The sequence below is a fragment of the Mycteria americana genome, chromosome Z (assembly GCF_035582795.1).
Source record: "Mycteria americana isolate JAX WOST 10 ecotype Jacksonville Zoo and Gardens chromosome Z, USCA_MyAme_1.0, whole genome shotgun sequence".
Classification (NCBI taxonomy): Eukaryota; Metazoa; Chordata; class Aves; order Ciconiiformes; family Ciconiidae; genus Mycteria; species Mycteria americana.
The window spans coordinates 11,456,770-11,479,033 of record NC_134396.1 but is presented as its reverse complement, the minus strand read 5'-3'; the positions used below and the strand labels follow the sequence as shown (position 1 = coordinate 11,479,033).

The window sequence follows — 22,264 nt, the reverse complement described above, 5'->3', positions numbered from 1 at the left end:
CAAACTGACAACAGACAAGAGATTTTATTTTCTCTGCAATCAACCAAAGCCTGACCTGCAAACACGAATGTTACTGGTCCCATTGAATCCCTTGATAAACTTTACTTCTTTCAAGGGTTTTGGATCTTTCCTAAAAGCTTGTCCATGGTGTTGGATGCACTGTCATGTTTAGACATCTGTGACAGCCCAAACAATTCTGTTGGGTGCCAGAACTACTTTAGTTTAACCCAATGGTTAAAGACATGCTTTTCAGCAAGTCTAGGTTACATATCCCTCTACTGTTCTGCATGGGGCCCTGTAAATGTACCTGAAGGATTCTGCCTGGGGCTGGGAACCTCCACAGAGGCTCCAAGCACGTGCACTCCAAGTGGGAATGAAATTCAGGATGTGCTCGTTGCCTTGTAATGTAAGTTACAACAGTTGTACAGTAATCATCGATGTGTTTTACCTTGCATTGTCAATGGCTTTGAAAGTGTTAGTGAGATCTCCTCCTTTCTGATACGTTGCATCCATTGCTTTAACAACCTCATCCTTTGTTTGATATGTATTCAAGTTGAACACTACACGGGGATCATTAGCATACTGAATTAAACCCACCTATGCAATAAAGAAATTATGTTAGATTATCATGCATTACAATCAGTTACATAGAATCATGATGCTTACTTATTTATCAGGTTGGAGTAAAAGATCTGCAGATGCACATGGGGTTATAATTTCTTTAAACACTTATAAAATCAATTAATATTAACACATTTTGAAAGCAAAGAAAGCTAAAATGCTCTTGCACTTTATGGCATTTATTATGAACTACAATATGTTAATGCAAACAATCTGAAATAGTAGGCATTAAATGTTTGCTTGGTTACTTCTGGAATAGCTGATGGATAGCAATAATACAGGCAGCTCTGGGAAAAAATGATAAAATAGTAAAAATTCTACAAGCGGACAGCACTTCAATCTGATCTCTTCTAAGGAAATCCTAAAGGTTAGTTACTTGACAGCACTGCAAACCCTATTTATTTTTAAAACAGGTGAAGCTAAAGACATATGATAAGATGTACATTTAGTATGAAAGAAAAAAAGAGAAGCAGCTAAAGGTGATGTTCAGAAAGGACTGAGCAGGAAGCCTAGCTTTTAAGCACCTCACTTCCAAAGTAGCCCAAGGAAGAAGGCAGCCTTTGGGAGAGAGATTTCCAGTGCCCCAGTCTTTGTTCCCAGAACTGTTTATGGAAAATGGACAACTGTAAAGACAGAAAATGTTTAAAAAAAAGGCAATAAATTTTTCCTTACCATCATCAAATTAAAAGGAAAAAAGAACTCAAAAGATCAGATAGTAACCAAGCAGGAAAAACCTATTTTAAAGATGCAGCAGGTGGAAAGTAAGAGCCATATGAAAAGCCCACAAAAAAATCTATTCTTCTTTTACCACATGCCCACAGACTATATTTTAATTACTTTTACACCTAATGCATGAAAGAGATCTGACTCCCCTAGATATAACCTAGACTTCTATCTCAGTTGGTTTATGTTTTGAATCAAATTTCTAATCCCTTTTGAAATAGGTTAGCTGTGAGATAAAAAACCCAATACTGAAAGATACACGACAACTGTGTAATCTGTGGCTTTGTGGGAGGTACTGTAGTTACACTAAAGCACGCTTGGTTTCCTTTAAAATTGCTAATAAACCCCATTGCCTTTTTTTTTTTTTTTTTTGTCTTTCTCAAAGATGTCTTTGACTTACCTGGGTTTTGTTAATGCCTATGTCTAAGCCTTGTACAAATTTTTTCAAAAATGCCCGCACTGCATCCCAGGGATAAATGCTGTTTGACTCATCACAAACCACCACAACATCTATGACAGAGGAACACTCTAGAACAAAAATAAAAAGAGGACATTAAATGCACTTTCAGTCTCGATATACTTACAACTTTTTGGCTAAATCCAGAGGTGCATATTTGGGTCTTACACAAGCAACACTTCAGATCAGGAAGGTTTTGCCAGAATAAGGACTCAATAGAAGCATATGCAGATTTTGAGCCTGCGCTGGTGCAACGCCTCTGAATTCAGAGGACTGAGTCCATATTCACATCAGCATTAGATCACGATTTGTCAGTCCGTATGTGTGAATCACAGGACTTTGCTTTTTGCACATACATTTTTAAAAAAGTCCCAAATTAAGAGTCCCCGACACAACGTATCTTGATTTTATTTTATATGTTTTTTTTTTAATTGAACCTGTTTTGCACATGTTGCCTTACTTTGAACAGCAGGAGAAAAGCTTCTTAGGATCTGGAAACTTGGACTGATTTCAGAACAGACTCCTGTTGCATAGTATTGGCTTCCACACTGCTGTGCCCACAAGGGACCACAAGTCTTAAAAATAATAACAAAAAGAAACTATAAAAATAACAAATACTTGTCTCACCATATCCATATACAAAAGCACAATAAGCAGGATCCGAGGAGCCCTCTTAGGTTATCAGGCCAAATCCCCTGCAAGCACGGTGACAGGGTAACCCCTTTCACAGACTTTCTCACTGAAAGGATTTTCTATTCCTGATCATCCTAGTGCCTCCTTCTGCAAGCCGGCCCCTCCAGACTAGGCGCAGCCGTAGCATCCAGGGACCGTGACTTGCTGTGCCAGGAATCTGCGCTGCTTTAAGCCACCTGCTCTGCGAGCTACTGGTTCAAAACTGGGGTTGGCGTGTGCACATGGTTTATGAGCCTGCAGAGAAGTGCTTCCACTGACCAGGAGGTGGCATCAGAGCCACGGGCATGCGGGTCGCTGCAGACAGGCAGCGGAGCTTCCCTTGCCCCATTAGCACCGGCAGCGTGACCGGGCGGGAGAGTTTTGTGACCGGTGCGCACGCACACGCACACACTTACTAATTTGAGAAGCCTTGTTCCCAGGGGAAATTCACTTTGCCAAAATATTTACAAGCTAAACTTCTTCATCATCTCCAGTGAGGGTGCAGCCTCAGTGTGCACTGTCCTATTTAGCTGCAGCTAAAAGGAGAAGTTTGGCCTTGTCCTCACGTACCCTCAGCTAACGTGTTTCATTGCCTTTCGTAGAAAATAATCTTGCTTCTTTGCTGAAAATGATCTCTGTAAAAAGAAACATTTTCAGCTGGATCAACCAGCTGGTTGCATGACAGCCTCACCTCTGATATTAGAACGATAGGTACAAAAGTACCTAGATAAAAAAGACAGATACTCGAACAGTATTTTGCCATCAGAATATTTGGGGGGGGATGGATTTTCTTTTTAAAAGAAAATCATGTTACGAACTCAAGGAAAAAACATAACCTCTACATAACCTCTGCCCAACAGTTCTGAAAGAAATGATAGCGTCATTACATATACTTTCTGATTGCCCTATCCAGTTGGGAGAGCCTGAATAACAGAAAACACACCATCTCTATTTAGGAAGAGAAGAGGGAATGAACAGCACTATTACCCTTTTATCAAGAATATTGAAAAAAAGGTAATTAAAGGCAGAAGTAAATGGAAAATGAGCTAAATCACACACTGGCTTACCAGTGGTAGACCACATCAAACTATGCTAGCATATTTGACATCATGGCAGATTTTCTAGACAAGACAAAGGAAGTGTATCTACGTTATCTGATCTTGAGGTAAGTGGTCCTTTTAGCTGCTACATGGGGCATGATTAGTTTTACTGGAAAAGATGGATATTTACAGAGGTGAGAGATACAAAATAAATCATCTATATGGGGAACTATGAAGCTGGAGGAGAGTTACTAGTCTTTAAAGTTATTTTTCATTTAAAGTTCCTTTTAGATCAATCTCATTTGCCCCTTTTCTAGTTTTCTTCTGTATTAGTGCTAACTCCAAATTGTGACGTTAATCTTGGAGCAAAAAAAAGAAATGTTCTAATAAACTTTGCTGATCTTCATTTAAACAAAAAAAAAGGGAAAAGCTCTAATGTTCTAGCATTGTTACAGTCAGAAATTTAAGATGCATCATTAATGCAGAGGAAAACTGGGAGATCACATATCAAGAACTGATGACCTTGAAAAGTGTAATACTAGAAAGGGGCATAGAGCTGCCCTTAAGGACTAATGTTAAGAAATGTGCACATAAACTGGGAGCTCATTGAGTGGAAGAGAGGAGCAGGCGGATCGGGCACTGGATGATGGCAGGGTGACCATAAGCATGCAGCCAGCATACAAAGCAGATATGGCCTAAAGATAATGTGACAAGAAGCACTTGAAGTTGAGACAGGGAAATACCAAATACAATATATAGTGCCCTGGAAAGACTCACGTGGCATACAGCATAGATCTGATCATTCATGTTCGAGAGAGGTGCATTTTAAAAAGCGCATTTCAGCCAAAAAACTCTGTGTTTGTTTAGCAAGGTGAAGGACAAATGAGAACAATTGTGGGGTGTTAAATACAGAAGGGAGATTTTATGTGTAGGGAGATGGGAGCTGTTCCTTTCAACTAAAGGTACAGCACTGCCACAAGAACAAACTGATAGAAACTTAGATCAGAAATCTGGAAGAAAGTTGTTAACCATCAGTGAAATTCTTAAGCACCTTTCCAACAGGACTAAGCATGCCTCAGAAAAATGTAACGAGCATGCGGAAATGACTGCCGTGTACTTAGGATACCTGTGGGAAGCAATCACACGGCATCAAACAGCTGAACCAGCAGGACTCACAAGCTATGGGAGACACGCCAGGCTGGGTCATGCTCCAGCCAAGCAGCCCAGGGATGCAGCACAGACTGGTGCAAGCGGATGGAGGCTGCGAGAGCAGCGGCTGCAGGAGGAAGGAGCACAGTGAGCTGGGAGGGAGAAGCCCTGAGCATAACCCAAAGAGCCCATCGCAGAGGCCAGCTGCCAGAGACAGCACCTCAGAGCAAAGTCCTGGCTGGCAGCAGCTTGCAATTACAAGCAGACAGCCTCCGCTTGTTGTCCTATTCTTGCCACACCTAAGTCATGGAGCTTTTTGTTGAGGCTGAGTCACAGATAAGCACCCGTCTCCAGCACCCTGTTCTCCTTATGTCAAAAAGAATTCCTGTCGCCAAAGACGTGGCTAACTGTTCATGTCTTAGCATTCAACTTTTTTTTTTTTTTGTTACTTTACGCAATTTAAGGAGAGTCAATCAATAACACATGGATGAGGAAATTCTTTTTAACTGAGAGAAGTTCAAGTATTCTTAGAAAATACAAATTTTTCTGCATGAGATGTTTTCATCACTGCAATTACTTACACTGATTAAAAGTGGGTATGCATGGGACAGTATCAACAGTAATTAAAGGTATTATCCAAGAAACAGAGTAAGATTTTTTAACCAATATCTTCTCCAACCAACAATCAAGAGCAGCACTGTTGCTGTATTTTGAAGTTATGATTAACTTCACTAACTCCAAGAGAGCTGGTGGAAAGGTTGGAATTAGACCTGCTTTTAAGTACTTCGGTGAACTGGGCTATGTGGCAATGGAGATTTGAATACTTTTGTGATTACTAGGAAGATGCAACAAAAAATGCAAAGCTTAAAGTGAGCCTCAAAGCTTTTTTGTCTGTAGTTTATTGTTTCACTAAATTACTGCACAAGCCTACAATGTATGCATCAAAGTGGAATACACCTACACTGCAATAGTTTTCATGCTTATTAAGATTGTAAAAAAGCATATTAAACAGGCGTTAACTTCCTTTCAATTATGACATCTGTTTTACAGGCTCAAAGGAGAGTGGTTTGCAGAATATACACATAGAAAATGCATCCTCCTCCAGCTTGCTAACCAAATAAAACATATCGCAGATCCACAGGACTAGAAATCCTAACATCTCAGGAGAACAGTCACTGTGCAAGTGTGTATGGTGGAGGAGAGATCCCATACTGTCTTTTGAAAACATAATCAGAACTACACAAGACTGCCTTAAAGATGTCCATGGTGGAAATATTCTTGCCTATGCTGTCTGACTTAAATTACAGAATCTTTAATTATGTGCTGTTGCATAGGATATTTAGATAAATGACGAAAGAATTCGTAATTTTCCTGATTTTGGACCCTAGGTAATGACAGTGGGATGGAATATTTTAAAATATGCAAAATATGTATTCATCTATGCTGCATAATAAAATAACTTCAGCTTAGACTTATCAAAAAATGTCTAGAATTCTGGTTTCTTCATTCTCCTCAGGAATTTCTGTGTGTACTGAATACGTCCTTGATACGTACCAAAAATCCTCCTGTTTTTGAGTTCTGTATCAGAGTCAAGCCAAGGTTCATGTCTTCCTTTATCTCAGTCACATTTGGAATATTTATTAAAGCTGAAATAAAAAGAGATTAAGTAATGACAGAATAGTAAGTAAGATGTAGAAGCAATTTAGTAAGTTAGAATTCCTTTTCAAAAGCTTGATTTCTCAGAATCTAAGACGCTTTTTCCAAATGGCTGCATACAATTCTGAGACAAAAGAAACGAAAGCTCATCTTTGTCAAAAATTTGCTAACCATTAACTATAGACGTGAATTAAGTATGGCCATTTAGAGTACCTGCCCTCAAGAGAGCTGAAGGCAAAAGAGAGGAAGAAAAGGACTACCTATTGAGTATTTTTGGCTGGCTGAGTAGCTGCAGCCGAGCAGCTACTGTTACATTCCTCAGGACACCAGACGCCTCTGATCCAGTATCAGGCTTTAGACCAAAACCTGGAAGGAGCAGTGGAGGACAGAAATGCTCCGCACCACAAATAAGCATGAAGTAGGCATCTCAGCACACTCTGCTGCCCCGTATTTTCACTGTATCCAAAAGTGAATCCCATTTTATACTTAGTTTGCAAACACACATGGGCAGAAAAGGCTTCATATCCACTCACGCACTCGTCCCTCCTGCACTCCACGTTCGTAAGCCCCCCGAGGCGTACCAGCACAGACGCCCCACCCGCCTCATACCTGGACCTGAGGCTCCCCTAAGCTGGCTGGTCCGGCTGAAAGTTTGCTAGTGAGCACGCACACACGCACCCCTGGTTTGGGGAAGATATAGGCACTCGCCCCCCCCAGCAGCCCGCACCAGGCGCCCTGCGCTGCGACCCACGGTCCCGCTCCAGCTGCCAGCGTGGAGCCCCTCACTGACGGGGAGCCCTGGTCCCCCCTAGCAGCTGGTTGTGGGACACACAGCGTTCCCGCCCCACGGCTGGAGGTTAAAGACCCCAATTGCTCCAGTAGCTGACGCTGAGACGCCAGTGGCTCCCAGCACTGGCACCACAGGCCGGGGTGCCCACACCCCCAGCCCGACTCCAGTAGCACGCACCAGTTTTCACTCACACACACAGGGGTCTCACCAGTAGCTGGCACCGAGTCCTTGCAGCACACTCATGCACGCAAACACACACACGACGGAGACTGAGATTATGCAGAGAGATAGTTAAGAAAAGATTTAATTAGATAGATTGGCCTGGTACAAAAACAAGGGAAAACTCAACAATTGTAGCGAGACATGCTTCTATACAACTTACCTTGTAAATTCAATTTTTTACATGTGGTTTTGGATGTACCAACAGGACATGCATAGATATCTCCAGCTCTGTTAGCCGGAGAGCCGCTCCAGGGTGAACCAACCAACAACCTAAAGTAACAGGAACTTCATTAGGTCTTTAATGATACTGGAAAAGTCCTGCAGCATTATGGCATAGCACACTGTAGGTAACAGGTAAAGAGGCTTTTACCAGATACAGCACCTAAGGCAGGCAGGAGACTTCTCCAGAGCTGTTTAGCAGCTTTACCTGCATGTTTATACACTGGAATCACCAGGGACAACTTTCGTGGAGAAGCCACTGGGGATTAGGCTGCCTCAAATATGTATACTGTTGTTTCTGTGACATGAAGTCGTAGTGTCAGAAGAAATACAGCAAAGATATTAATATATACAGATGCATACAAATTTGGAAATATATACATTGGGGACTGAGAGACAAAAAAATTATTGTCCTGTCAGTTAACTGTTAACTGATTCCTTTTAAGTTATTCTTTTAGCTGATAAGAAGCATTTCCTACAGGATCTACTCAGCAACAGTCACATGCTTACGTCTGAGCTCAAACACTACCACACCTTGACAATACTGGGTCACAAAGAAAATACTGCAGGTCATAACAGTCAGCTGCGTGAAGTATTTAATCCTGAACAAGAAAGTTAAGGTTTATGGTAATTTGTGCCTACAATATGAAGTGACTCACTTTCTCTGACTCATTCCTTTGTCTGCCATAAGGTTTTCCCTGCAATATCTGCTCCTCAAGATCCCTTTAATTTTTATCTAAAAGCCTTCACAAAACTGATTAATTCACCCCCTGGGAATACTGCTTAAAAACACCTATTTTTCAGCACAATTCTCTTGCGAGAGTGAAACCACCAGACAGTATAGGGCTGTGTAGGGCTGGAAGAGGACAATTCTTTATACAGTTTAATGTGCAGTGAAATAAGGGTAAGGCAAAACATGATCACAGGAAGATGACCTCAAAGGATATGAAAAAATGAAATGGATTATTAGAAAGTGGGGACTGTGGGTATTTGCTCCAGCAGAAATATGACTTTCCTTTCATACAGAACAGTCTATAGTAGTAATTAATGCATTTATGGGGCAGTAAAAGGACAAGCAATGGGACCCCAGTACAGAATACGGAGTTTCATAAGAAACCATCTTTTTTAGTTGGTCAATAGGTTGCTAAAAGCAAAACTGCCATCCTCTAAAATTTTATAGGTAGCTAATCCAAATACTTTGTACTATAAAAAGAACACATTTTATGAAATTATTATGTTTCAAAGCAATTGCTATATATCATATTAACTTTCCAGGGATCACCTGATTTTACTGCTGCAATTTTATAACTAGATTGAATAAAATGGCTTTCATAAAAATGCATAGTTTCAGATGCACAAGCAAGAGTTTGAGTCTGTTTAGCTTTCTCAAAGAAAATACTGCTAATACATTTTTTTAGTTTATTTCATCTCAATTAAACACAAACTTAAGAGCACAAATAATGTTATTCTGTTTTACCAGTTCAGCTGGGGGTAACTTCAGATTCTATTTTCTGTGTGTAGCAACATTTTAAAAATACCTACCTCCTTCTCAATTACCTTGCTGAAAAACAGTGATCACGCAGGCAGCAGGAACAGGATTTTGTGTACTTTTAGCATCTCTAAACCTGCAATTCAGGTTCATATAAATACCTCTCTATATAAAAACAGTGTATGTTACACTAGCTGTGAAGAGGCCTCTGATCTTCTTGTTGTTTTCTGAGGAATAAAGCCTTTTCCGCATAGCTCAGGGCCAAATAATCAGAGCTCATGAGAAACTACTCCATCGGTCATGTGCTGATAGATGATACAACCCGCAACCACTTTCAATGGCACAGAGGGCTGGAGCCAGTCAATAGTGATTGACAAAAGGAAGACATGATGTTACAGTCACCCCCCTTGTTAGGTACTACATAGTTATTTACTGTTATAAAATGCTAACTGGGCTGATGGGAGAGAGGAAGGGCTAACAGTTTTCATGGAAACAGAAAACAGTTTTCAAAAGGATGGCAGAACTGCATGTGTAATATCTGAAACTGGAACAGCTTTTCAGTGCTAACTGCCAAGATGAACGTTGCACTGTGTACATTTATAAATATTTGTATGTTTTTTAAGTTTCCCAGAGGGCAAATGTATTTCAGAGTCCCTGCAGGAGGACAGCTACTGTTCAAAGAATGACCTTAATGGATCTTGGAAATACCCCCTGCACCACTCCATCTGGTCACAAAACTTACTGTAAATCTCTGCACTGCACTGGCATCACTCTGCAGCCATGGGTTATCCTGAAGCCCAAAGCACATAGTTTCACTCACAAACAGCATAAGAACAAGAGGAGGAGAAGAGTGCTTGAGCACTAGCTGTCCCCAAATCCAAGCCTAACTCCAACCCTCACCCTTGCTATTGGCATAAACTAGAGACAAACACCATCCACAGAGTTTAGAAAAAGCAGTTCTCTCCCTTTCAGCATGCATATTTGCGCTCATTCCATGGGCTTTATCCTGCTCAGCAGTAATATGGGCTCTGAAACTCCTGTTTTCCCCAACCTCAACATTAACTCCAACCCAGATATCTATCTATACCAAGGAACCATCACTCTTTATACCCAATCCACTTCTAGAACTTAATATTCACAACTGTATTTTACTTTCACTAGCCCTAAAACTAACCTTGTAGCTGTTGCGTGGTACAACCAGAAAAATGTAAGCCAAACAAGATAAACTCTTATAATTTTAATCCCAAATCTAAATCTATGCCAACTGTGCCCAAAGCAAACTTAATTTTGTCTTTCATTTAGCTTGCACTCCTCATACTTTACTGGAAGTTATTATACTACCTTCCCCTTTGGTGTATTAGCCTTCCTTGTAGATTTGTAGGGTCCATGAATCTCAATGCTGTAACTATGCTGTAGGCAAAAAAATGCTACTCCATTCACAGAATTTAATGCTTAGAACTGACTATTACTGACACTGTGATTTTCAGAAATGAACAGAACTATTAAACCCCTTCCCTTATTTGACTTAACTAGTCTAACCTGCCATCAATACGCTCCTGAGAAAAAATTATTAACCAACTCCTGCCAAGCCTAGCCCTCTACTTTTAATTGCCAACCTTAAAGGTCCTAGGAGATAACTTAATTATTATTTCCCTTGTATCCTGAGCCTTAATTAAGATTAATACTAGCCTTAATCTATATTAGTAATCAGCAAGTCCTACTTGCCTTTGAAAATTAACATAAACCATTAGAGTAGAGAGTTACACAATACTGCTCTGGGAAAATGCATGTGTATCTTTCTGAAACATCACAAGTGAAGAAAGCAAGAGAGTATCTCGCTAACATCCTGCTAACTACAAAAATATTTTTTTACTGTGATTAAACAGGATGCACATGAAGCAGAGTGAAACAGAACGTATCAGGAAAGAATGCAAGAAATGAGTACTAAAATACCTGAACATGCTTGTTTCCAAATAAACTGTATTACGTACAGTGTATTAATTAAGGGTCTTTTTCAGCCATGAGTTAAATATTTATTTTTACAAAACTTCCTTCTGTATCCTTGTAGACTGTCTTTACACAATACTATAGTGATTAGCATGCAATATTGCCACTGATTTTATTACTCAGCTCCTTAATCAGTCTCCAACACTGTACACAAAGCAATGGAACTACATGAAGTTAAATAAAGTTCAGCAGCAATGCCATACCACACAGGCTGCAGGAGTGGCAGATCAAAGTGCAACAGGAATTATTTCTGGGAAATTACACCATGACAAAGCTAGTAACTGGCAAAGTCTGATGTAGCAGAAAACAAAATCAGAATTCATAGCGAAGGGCTGAATTCCCAGCTGTTGTCAGAGCACGTTTTATATTTTCTGTTTTCTTTTTTTTTTCTTTTCATGCATTTGCTCTTTAGTGTGGTTTTTTAAACACAAAGATGGCTAATAGGAAATACGGAAAAAAAGTAGAAAGGACCTCTTAAATCATCTGGCCCTTTTCCCTACAATTACAGGAAGCGATGAATAGATATGAAGACCAGAAAACTCTTCACTCTCCTAGATGCTTCTCTGCACACCCTAAAATACTTATCACCATAAAAAACTTTCGATCCTTTGACCAAAGACTCAAAACTTCAAAAACTATAGCAAGCTATGGCAAGAGAGTTTGACTGACAAACTTAAAAGGCCTAGAAGACAGAAGTCAGAGCTGCTTCTCCAAGCAGGAAAAAGGCAAACTGTAGGGCATGCTGTTGGGGGAAGCAAAAGCTGGGCAAAGAACTCAATGTTAGCAGTGGTGCTGGCACTGAAAAGACAGAGCTGTAACAAGGGCAGCATTTTGTTCAAAAAAAAAAAAAAAAAAGTTGGCAGAAACTACCCTCCTTATTAAAATCAGAAGGCTTTGAAAATGTATTGATTTCAACAGAAGTTGCTACAGAAATGCCTCTTTTTGGCAAAACATCTTACTGGTGTGAAGAGGCAACACACCACCTCAGGAGAAAGGCTGCTGGGCTTTGATGACTAGTGAGCAGTAAGCAATGATTTTTAAAACTATTTAGTAATGCGATGATTATGTGATACATCAGTAAGGGCAGTGCATATTAAGGTGTCATTACTGACATGATATGGAATGAAACAAAATATTTTAAAAAAGAAAAATCCCATAACATCAAATTCCAAATGAAAATCTTAAAATTCCACATCCTAAGCATGCAGACACGACTGAGCAGGGTGGCTGCAGCTTGATACCAAACAGTACCTCAACAGCAGACTGAGATTTTAGCTCTGTTGTGGGATGTATCCACAGACTGAAGACACATACGGGTAGGAAAAAGCGTTTTAACAGCTATATACAGCCATTCAATCGTACCCACCTGAGACAGATATAAAACCAAATCTCAGCATGGAGTAAGTGTTATCTTTGCAGAATGTACTATCAGCTGCTGTTCAGGGCATGCGCATTCAAGACAAACTTGACAGGGTACAATCCACCTTTCTAAAAGATTATGTTTATAAAATAACAGAGAATTTGGTCTCAATTTAAGGTTCAACTACAGATGATCTCATGACAGGGAGAACCAGAGCGTAAACTGAATGATGTTTCTGTTGTGACTAATTATGTGTGGTGGACTGCCTAAACTTTTCTAATTGATGAGTTTCTTTGGTGTTCACAATTTTCCTTGAATTCATTAAAGAGCTCCTGTTTTGAAATTCCCACCAGACACTGTGAAAAGCTTGAGCTGTGCTTGACTTGACTTTATGAGCATCACATGCCATCAATGCCCATCAGTGCACAGCAGACCAGTGTCCAGTTATCCTGGATCATCTGACTCTACACAAAAAAGGATCCCTTGCTCGTTTGTGTCACAGCTTCCCAAAATGTATCATCCCCCTCTATAGCCCTGCGCTCCTGGTTGGACTGTCTTCCCTCTTCTCTCTGAACTCATCGCTAAGCAAAAGTGATAACATACTCCTGCGTGCAGTCCCAATTCTGCAAAAATTCTCCTCTCTTTATAATTTTCTATAGCCCTTATTGCCTCAGGAGATGCACCTCGCAGAAATACAGCTGAATAACATAACTAGCATGTGCTGTTTTTTCTGTCTCTCTCCTTTCTGCTCTTTGAGAGAGTACAGGAGGATTTTTAAAGCTGTATTTAATATAGCACCACGGGATTTTATTAATGGAAGCAAGGTCTAGGAAGTGGTGAAATTTCTGGTGGATCTCAGATTCCGGATAACCTCTACCTTGGAGAGAAGTGTCACCCCAGCAGTGTTTGATGTGGTGAGCAGCCCCACTGTGCCTGAACAGAGTTTTCAAGTTCGTCACATTCTTGCTGCACAGTGACGGTCTCTGCATAAAAGCATACAGTGATAAACGCTCCCCTGTGACAGAAAGCAGCGTCCCAACCTTATGCAAAGCTTGGACTGTTTATCTCACTCCTATTTCAGCCATGTCAACAAGCGCTCTGCACATGGGCTGCAGCCTCTGCGTCGCTTATAGGAGAAACCAACTCTACTGAGTGTTGAGTGTTGTTTGTTTTTTTTTAAATAATGCACACAAGAAAAATCTCTATTGTCCCAAGAAAACAAAAATAGCCTAGAAATTAAGAGAACAAGAGAGTAAACCATGACTAACTTTTTTTTTTAAATTGTCTAACGATTTCTTGAGAGGGAGACTGAAAAGAGCTTTTCTTCACTGAAGAGTCTCTAACAAGTCATGGTTACTCAAACAAGAGCTGATAAAATTCCCCTTACTTTTGGAGTTATGGTCAGATACCGTGCAGTGAATGAACAAATGATGAAGTGCCTATCTACAGAAAAGCTTCCCACATTCATAATATTCATATACTTGGGAGACGATAGGGAAAGTTAATCCAAAGTCACTTTCTTTCCCGAATTCCACCACACATTATCCAAGGAAGTGGTAGTAGAGGATTTTTTATATAAGAAGTAAAAATAGGGAAATAAACATAAATAGCCTGCGTGAGTCTGGAACCTAGTACTCCTGTTGCAAGCTTACAGAAAAACTTACAAGAAGGGTAAAACACAAGACATAATTTCTCCATGTATGAGCCAAAGCATTCAATTCACTTCAGGCAGACATTCTTGTCCTCCTTCAATGACTTTACACAGAAGTTTAAAGAAAGAGAGCTCTGATCTACGGGTGACTAAACACATAATTAAAGCAGGCAGAAACGCAGTGAGAAGCCCCCACAACATGAGGCGAGGAGTGGGGGTAGGTTGGGAGCCTACCCAACAGAGGGATAGGAAACGCTGAGCTCTTAGTGCGGAGGATACAGCTCTGCTCTCCTCTTTGCCTCCTGGTCACGGGTGGTAAACACGGTAATGCCGGAGGTGCAGTGAGGTCTAGGTAGTCTTACATCTTTGCATACGCAACCAATTGCAACTGCACGGTGTCTCTGTGCAGGGATATGCATAAATGTCTCAGCTAGCTCAGCCAGCAGTATTTTTGTATGGGCTTTTCCAAACTTTAACTGTAAAACACATTTTCATACACATTTCCATGGATTTCAGATGTTGACATCTTACTTTCTTTTTTACTGAAAAAAGTTTAGTTACTATCCGTCCATCATCACTTAAGGAAACATGCCAGTTTGTGGCTATTTTGGTTCCGACCCTGTTTCAATCTATGGAGAATGACACATCTAAAATGGTGTCTTGGCTTATGATAATACATGTAACTTGTGTGACTTCCTGCTATAGACTTAAAATCATGTATACATAAATAACCACTTAAAGTAGCTGAGTACCACCGAACTATTTATAGACATATAGTCCTTGCCATGAAAGACACCTTAATCTTTGGGGTTGCTGAGGCTGCAGAAGAGGAAACAATGTGTTTTCCACTAAATTTGCTTACTCTGGATTAATATTTTAAAGTTCTTTTTGAAACCAACATTACTAGAAAAAATATTTTACTAATTACTCATCAAGCCCAATGTTGTGGCAACAGTGGATTTCACATCAAATTTCATGGCTGAAGAGATGCAGCGGACACAAGGCCTTTGCTAGGATTGTGTTATTATATACATCCAAATATGCTGTCCCTTGAGAATCGAATACTTAATACTGTATCAGACACAAAATTACATAAATTTAAGTTCACTTAATTTTAATATTAATAATTAGAACTTCCCAGCCCTAATAATTTGTTTTAACCTCAAAAATATTAAAATGGAAAAATATCCCATGTATCTGTAACGTGTAACAGAGATGCTATTGGTACAGGAAGGAATGAAATGAGAGTTAAAATTCTGCAGAAATTGTAAGTCTGAGGAAACTGGTGTATTGGAAATGAAAGTAAAAGATTAACAGAAGGAAAGACCTCAGATCGCACTGTGTAAAAGAAAAAAGCCTGAACCTTCACATGCATACGTCTTCAGAATATTTCAACTTTTGTTTTAATAACATAAGTATTTATTCGTAAAAAGATAACTCTAATATAAAAAGGAATTAAACGGAACACATTTAAGTGAAATGCAGAATTATAACAGAAAAACGAGTTGCAACATTTTTCCTTAACCTTTTAACTGGACATATAACAAGCTGTTCAAACTGCTTACCATTTGCCTTGTTCATTTATAAACTGCTGAACTGCATATCCAAACTGCTCTCTTGATGGACCAGAAAATATTTTTGCTTCTAGGAGCCCAACATTGTAGGCTTCACAGCAGTTATGAAGAATGCCTGTTAACAGAAAGATTATGATTATCACAGAAGCAATTAAAGAAGAATTTTGATCCCAGTGAAAGAGGCTCTTCATCTGTGCCAGCTCCCCCGATAGAAGAAAATAAAATGTAGCCTTTGACACGTGCAAGAAAAAAACAGCCTTTTCCCTACAGTACCCATCTGCCCATAAGTAATGCCTGTCTAGCACTCTTTACAGGTGTTATAATATTGTGGGCAGAGATCAATGACTCATTTACTGTTTGCCTTAACAAAAGTTGCAGCATTACTAACAGGAATGTTTGTAGCTGAAGGGAGGCAAGAAGTATGATTCAGAGGTCTGTTGTCCTCCTTTACCTTAAGGCATAAGTTAAGCTTATGGCACAGCAAACACATCAACAGCCTGCTGAGGTACATTAAAATGAAAATACACTGACTGTAACTGCTAATACTGTTGGTATTCTAGTGTCTATCTTGCAACTTAATGTTTGAAGCACTGAAACAAAAACCAGATTATCTACTGCATCAGAAAACCCACATTTTTGAGTCATTTCATTATCATGCCAGAAGCCTTTGTTTTCAGTCCAAACAGTCTGAACAGTTGTCCAAACAGGAAAACTTAGAAATACAAACATGCAAGATAGAACTGCATTAATAAATCACGGCACTTAACACTGAAACTCCATTTTGCTGTGGTCATGGTATTAATTGCTTTTCCTTGGGCACTTTTGTGCCTAGAAATAAGGGTATGTCACTCCATGCCATTTTGGGGGGAACCGGCAGCGTAGGATGGGGACAAGGACCTAAGTGTCACGAGTTTGCAGGGCATGGGGGCCCACTCCTCATTCATAAAAGACCTGATTTCTTTCTGATCAAGAGCTGCAGGTGGACATCTAGGAGAATGTCCACTACAGAAGCTGAAGGAAAAGGGCCAGAGTCCCCTAACAGCCGGGAGTACATAACTCCTCCCTCAGTTTGTAGGTGGAAGGACTGAGACAGTGGTGGGATCCCAGGAACAAGCTACAGCCCAGCTGAGGAACACCTTAGGGCTCCTGACAACCCTCCAAAAATGGCAGTGATGGAAGAAATCATGACCTGTGGGTGCACTGTGCAGTCACTGCCCGAGGTTCCCAGGTAAGGCAGGTGCATGGAGTTGCTCATGGGTCAAACAACATCCCTCACGCTTCCCCTTCCTTCCTGCGTCCCCACACAGAATGAGTTTTACCTGCTCTACACATAAAATATGCCTCAACATAGTTATTTAGTATGAGTTACTGTGTAGTAAAGTGGCATTGTTTATGACAATCCCTTATAACGGGGGCCCTTTAAGGAGAGATGTACTGATCTTTGGCATCTTAAAAATATAAGCTTAAATTCTAAGTGTTTCTCTGTTTTTGATGGGCAGAGAGCTCATTGTTGGTATCACTCTCTTCCAGGTCCCAAAACCAGTTTTGGAAGAGAAGTTAGCAGGGATTATATCAGCATAAAACAGCCCATCACAGTAGCTTAACTGTAATAGTAATAACAATAACAACATCATAGCGAGAACATTAAAATCGCAACTGCAGGTTTGCAGGCAAAGTTCACGAAGTAAAAAATTTCAATGAATTTTGTACCTTTGCCCACAGAATAGAAAACACATGTTACTAGCAGAAGACTAAATACAACTCACACAGTTACTACTTTTTTACCACAAACTCAAAACAGGAAATCATTTATTAGTTATTTCAAACAACCACTATCTACGGCTGGCCTCTGGAAAGCAAGCAATCACCCTTTGCTAAAAGTATAGTTCCTTGAGAAACTTCCTCAGAGATAAATGTAATTCCTGACTCATGTTATTTAAGACTGGATAAGAGAATGTGTACAGACATATCACTCTGTGTTTTGCAATACTTTTGACACTAAACACAACCACATATATTCATAGTTCAAGTCTGGGTTTTGGGGAGAGGGAAAAGAGGAGCTGAGATAGATACTGATTGTTGCCAGTAATGCTTTTGTGATCTAATATACTTGCATTTTATCAAAATATTTTGCTCATGTCACATCCTAGGTTTATCTTTGGGTCTGTTGTTTTCAAATTATATAATGCTCAGTCAGAAATCAAGCACAGTTTAGCAGTGCCCCATTCTCAGAGGCCACAGGAGACTATACCGCAGTGCCATCCCACATGTAAATACAGAGGAAGAGTAACTCTCCAAGTTATATGGTGCACATGGAAATAAACCCTGACTTTCGAATGAAGGGCCAGAAGTATCCTAGAATGATAAACATTTCCAGTCTGACCCCAAATCCAATGACATCTATAGAAAAACTCTTGACTGCCTGGACGCTGTTACACAGTTATTAGCAAATCACACTGCTAGCCAAATTGTAACTTTGCTAAATGTCTTCTGCCTAAGTGCACTGGCCAACTTTGGTGTAAATGCATGGAAGAACTTTCAAATTGTGTTCAAGGCGAGGGTTTTATTATATGATAGAGCCAGGGCAAAAATTTCCAGCACCAGATAAAACTACAGCGACCAGATGTCAGAACCAACAGCCTGAAGGGAAGTCCCTGGGCTGGTTCAAATTCCCCTACGGCGCTGTGACAAGTCGGACGGGGGTCAACACAACGCATGCTCCGTTACGTGTTGCCCTTGCCCTCCCGCGGGGGCTGCAGCAGCCCTCCTGGACCTTCCAGGGCGGCTCTTGTGCTCCTGCTTTCTCTAAGATGGGGGCTGATTCCAAGGAGCGGAGACACAGCCTGGCCCAGCCCAGGGATGCTTCAGCTCCTTGCGGTTCCTCTGGGCCTCATCACTGCTTAGGGAAGCAATGCTCTTTTCTTCTCACCAGCCTCCTATCCCATCTCCTCACTGAACCATTCCACTCGTCCTTCCCATTTACCACCGGGGCTTGATTTCATTCTTTTTAATCATTTGCACTACTGCAGCATCAGAGCAGTGCTCTTTGAGGGCAAGAATTTCTACCTGGAATAATGGGAAAAGCATCTGCCAGACCACAGCTCTCTTCTCAAAACTGCCTCTATCCTCCTCACTTTCTGGCCAGGCAGCCAGTCAAGGACAGTGAAAAGAAAAGAGAAAAAAAAGCAACCAGAAAACCCCGCCTTTGAAGACATGCCGTCATCTGCAATATTCTTGTGGATCAGCTTTGCCTCTCGCTCATGACTGCTTTGCAAAATCAAAGTAGAAAAGCTGGCAAATACGCTCGGACTCACCACGAACTTTATCAAGTGAACCATAGTTTCAACATAGTTCAATCACAGCCATTTTAAATTCTACATTTTTATAATCATTAGCAGGATTTTTATTTTTAGATCTACTCCATGCAAATCTTACTTGGTTTGGGCCTAGCAAGTATACACTTGCAGTAATATACTAGGCATTTTCCTGCCATTTTCCTACATCTTATATAGTGCTTACACTATAAGGACATCTTTTATCCATTTTGTATATCTATCTAAATACAGTATTCAGAACAAGAAATTCAAGAATTTGTAGCCAAAAAAAGAGAAAATGCTAAGTTTGCTTCAAACCTATTTTAAGCCTGTGCCAGAATAAGAGGGTCTCTTATGCATTAAAATGGTGCCAATCATTGAAGCATCTAGGTTCAAAGTAGTGTATATTCTAGGCTGGAAAGATTCAGTATCTGTTGCTGCCTTCAGGCAATGAACTTTGATAATTTAAGAATCTTGAAATAAAGAAAACTAATTCTGGATTTTAATAGCTTTTGGTGACAGACTTCTACTTTGTGACCTAACAATCATGATGAGAGCTTAGCCGGGCAAGTAAAAATCCACTTCCTAACTTCTGTCTGTAAATGGCACTTTATTTACAGTCAAATAAACAGACTGCGTGGAACAAAGGAAGCCAGACACAACCCTAAAGCTTGTGAAGGCCCCTCTGAAGACTTCAAAAGCAGCAGCTCCTCTCCACCAACTGGGTAGGGGGCACGGGCGCTTTGGTTTAAAGAGGACAGCTTCATCAAGCAGAGTAGCTCCCAACATAAAGCTTCAGACAAGAAAAGTTAGAAGAAAATCCTTAATGGGATAAAAGGAGCTGTAAGCTTTCCAATAAACGCCAGTATCTCTTTGCACGGTATTTTTTCTTCTGGGAATTCCCGCATTTCAACAACTGCATTATTGCAATGTATCCTACAGGAGCTGCAGTGTAGGAGTATAGCTGCTTTTATACTTCTGCACCACCATTTTCTTGCTCCTAGTAGGATGAAAAATAATACATGTTCTGACTGGGCACCTTTAAGCCTAAACGTGTGGGAATTCTTCCATAACTATAAATGACATGTCTAATGATGGCTATAATACCTTCTGTTTGCTGCCATTGAAGTACAAGCTGAAGCAAGTTTATTGAAGTAATAACTTATATTAGGTACATCCAGTTCATAATTGTTTTGATTTTGTAAGCAAAGCTCACAGCTTAAAGTGAGCAAGCAGAAAATATCTGTTGGGTAATCAATCATTTAACGTCATGATTATAATAGTTGTCTGATTGTAACTCCTTATTTAGATTAATCAGTATAACAAAAAATTGTTTAACTGGATGAGAAAAAATTAAATCAGATTTTGTGTGTTTGATTACTTGGTTTGTGAAATAAGTTTACAAATGTTTAATAAAATATACTAAAATGTTATTAGTCTGCATTTTGTGTCATAAGTGTCAATAAATGTGTTATGTTGTTTTCAGTCTAAACAGGAAAACTGAATTTTCAATCACTTTATACTACATTGCAAAGGTGATGCTCCAATTTAAGATGGCAATGTATGACAGAATCCCATAATCATGCAGACTCAGTTATGCCAAGTCTCATCTCTCATTAAATAGTCCAGTCAAACAGAGGCATTCACTGCTGCTGTTATTTATAGCTTGCATCAAACAGGTCTAGCCATCACAGTATGAAGAAAAAAGAAGACATGGTGGAATTTGACCACTGAGTCTATAAGGATCCACCTCATGCTAAGCATTAGTTTTAAATTTACCTAGTGTTGACCTTGCCAGTAGGAAACTTTACGATGAAGGAAACTTCATCACCTTTTTTCCTTAACGGTATGTTGTTCTCTTCTTCAAACAACTATCAGCCATAAAACAGAAAAAGTTTGTTATATAATCCAGCTGAGCGACCATTCGTCTTCGTGAGTGAGCATTCACGTCCGTAACGATGCCCGGAGAGGGAACAGAAAGAGCCCCTGTGGGCAGCTCCCCTCTGCTCGGTGGCACGGCCACAGCTGTAACTGCTGCCCCTTGTGCTGTCTCCGAGAGGGCAGCGGACCCCGACAAACCCAAAGTCATCAGCACGCTGGGGAATTTGGGGGTGGAAGGGGTAAGCATGTAGTCACTAAAGAAGAGCAAGGCCGTGACCTGGCGTTACGGTAAAACCAAGATAGTATTACACGCATTCTTGCATGGGTTTTTTCAGTCTAGGCATTGTTTTGGAAAAAAACATCAAGAAAATCCTACTGCGTTATTGTCTGCTTCCTGAAGCAGTTTCATAGATTGGCAGCCCGTAAGATGTGTACAGCTTACGTTGCCTTAATTGCTCAGGCTAGCATTCTTAAAGTATCTGTTCTTTCCAGAAGGCGGCTTTTCTTTGCCCTTTACGTTAATCTGCTCCAAGAGAGCCACTAAAAGTTCCACAAAGAAAACTTTTCCCTTGGTCTCAAAGACTTCTTCCTCCAAAGAGCACACATTGGCAGGGCCCTGAAGCCTGTCAGACCCCGCTGGGGGCAGAGAAAAAGAAAGGGGTGGGACGGATGACAGAACTCGTAACTCTTGGTTTCCGCTGGGTTCCTCTCACAGCGGATTGCACACGCTGGTGCAAGCTTTCTCCTTGACTGAAGCATTTCTAAGGGCTCTCTTCAGGGTGGATTTTCTGGTGTTTTGCATTGTGCAAGGTCACACTGGACCTCCTTAGCTGTCAGGGAACTTGTGAAGGTGCTTTTGTCTCACTCCAATACCCAACTGGTTATTTTTTTCATCCCTCTGCAAAAATTTGCTGAAATTGGCTTACAGGTTCCAAAGTTAGTAAGGGAGTACAGGCACCTACAGATACCATTCACAATATAGGCACCTACTGTCCTTGAAATATTAGGCAGAAGGCGGAATGAAGGCAGGAAGGGAAAGCAATAAAGCTATGAAAGAGGGCAGTCAGGTAGTATTTGCTATTAAATATATTTAGTGTTACTTTACTGCTTTTTATTAAAAGGCAACAACATTTCTGTATAAGAGTAAACTTACTCCCTTATTATTCAGAACCTATGTTATCAGAGCAATAATCCAATTGGAATTAGTGAACTATTTTCACAGAATGGACAACCCATAATTTGAACAGCTTTCATAATACACTGTGTTTTGAAGGTTTTATTGACAAGACTGAGAATACATAAAGAACAAAACAAGCAGCGTGCAGTTACTTTATTCTATTGAATCACAGCACAGATATTCTTCATTGTGGCTTCCAGAAGCCACCGAGCAATTCCCATCGCAGTGGGATGGGACCAAATTCAGGGACCAAATCTGCCCA

General features: G+C 40.3%; 1 protein-coding gene across 2 annotated transcripts in view; it reads right to left on the bottom strand.

Moving 5' to 3' along the window:
• ITGA2 (integrin subunit alpha 2) overlaps window positions 1-22,264 on the bottom strand; it is a 70,364-nt gene that overhangs the window by 36,232 nt on the left and 11,868 nt on the right. Inside the window, exons 2-7 of one of the 2 annotated variants that reach the window (XM_075526476.1) lie at window positions 15,622-15,745; window positions 7,491-7,600; window positions 6,217-6,308; window positions 2,262-2,376; window positions 1,745-1,872; window positions 449-597 (exon numbers count right to left, since the gene is read on the bottom strand). In XM_075526476.1, coding sequence (XP_075382591.1) covers window positions 449-597; window positions 1,745-1,872; window positions 2,262-2,376; window positions 6,217-6,308; window positions 7,491-7,600; window positions 15,622-15,745 — 718 coding nt within the window. Of the gene's footprint in view, window positions 1-448; window positions 598-1,744; window positions 1,873-2,261; window positions 2,377-6,216; window positions 6,309-7,490; window positions 7,601-15,621; window positions 15,822-22,264 lie in introns of those variants that run through there. The other variant, XM_075526475.1, reaches the window with a different exon arrangement.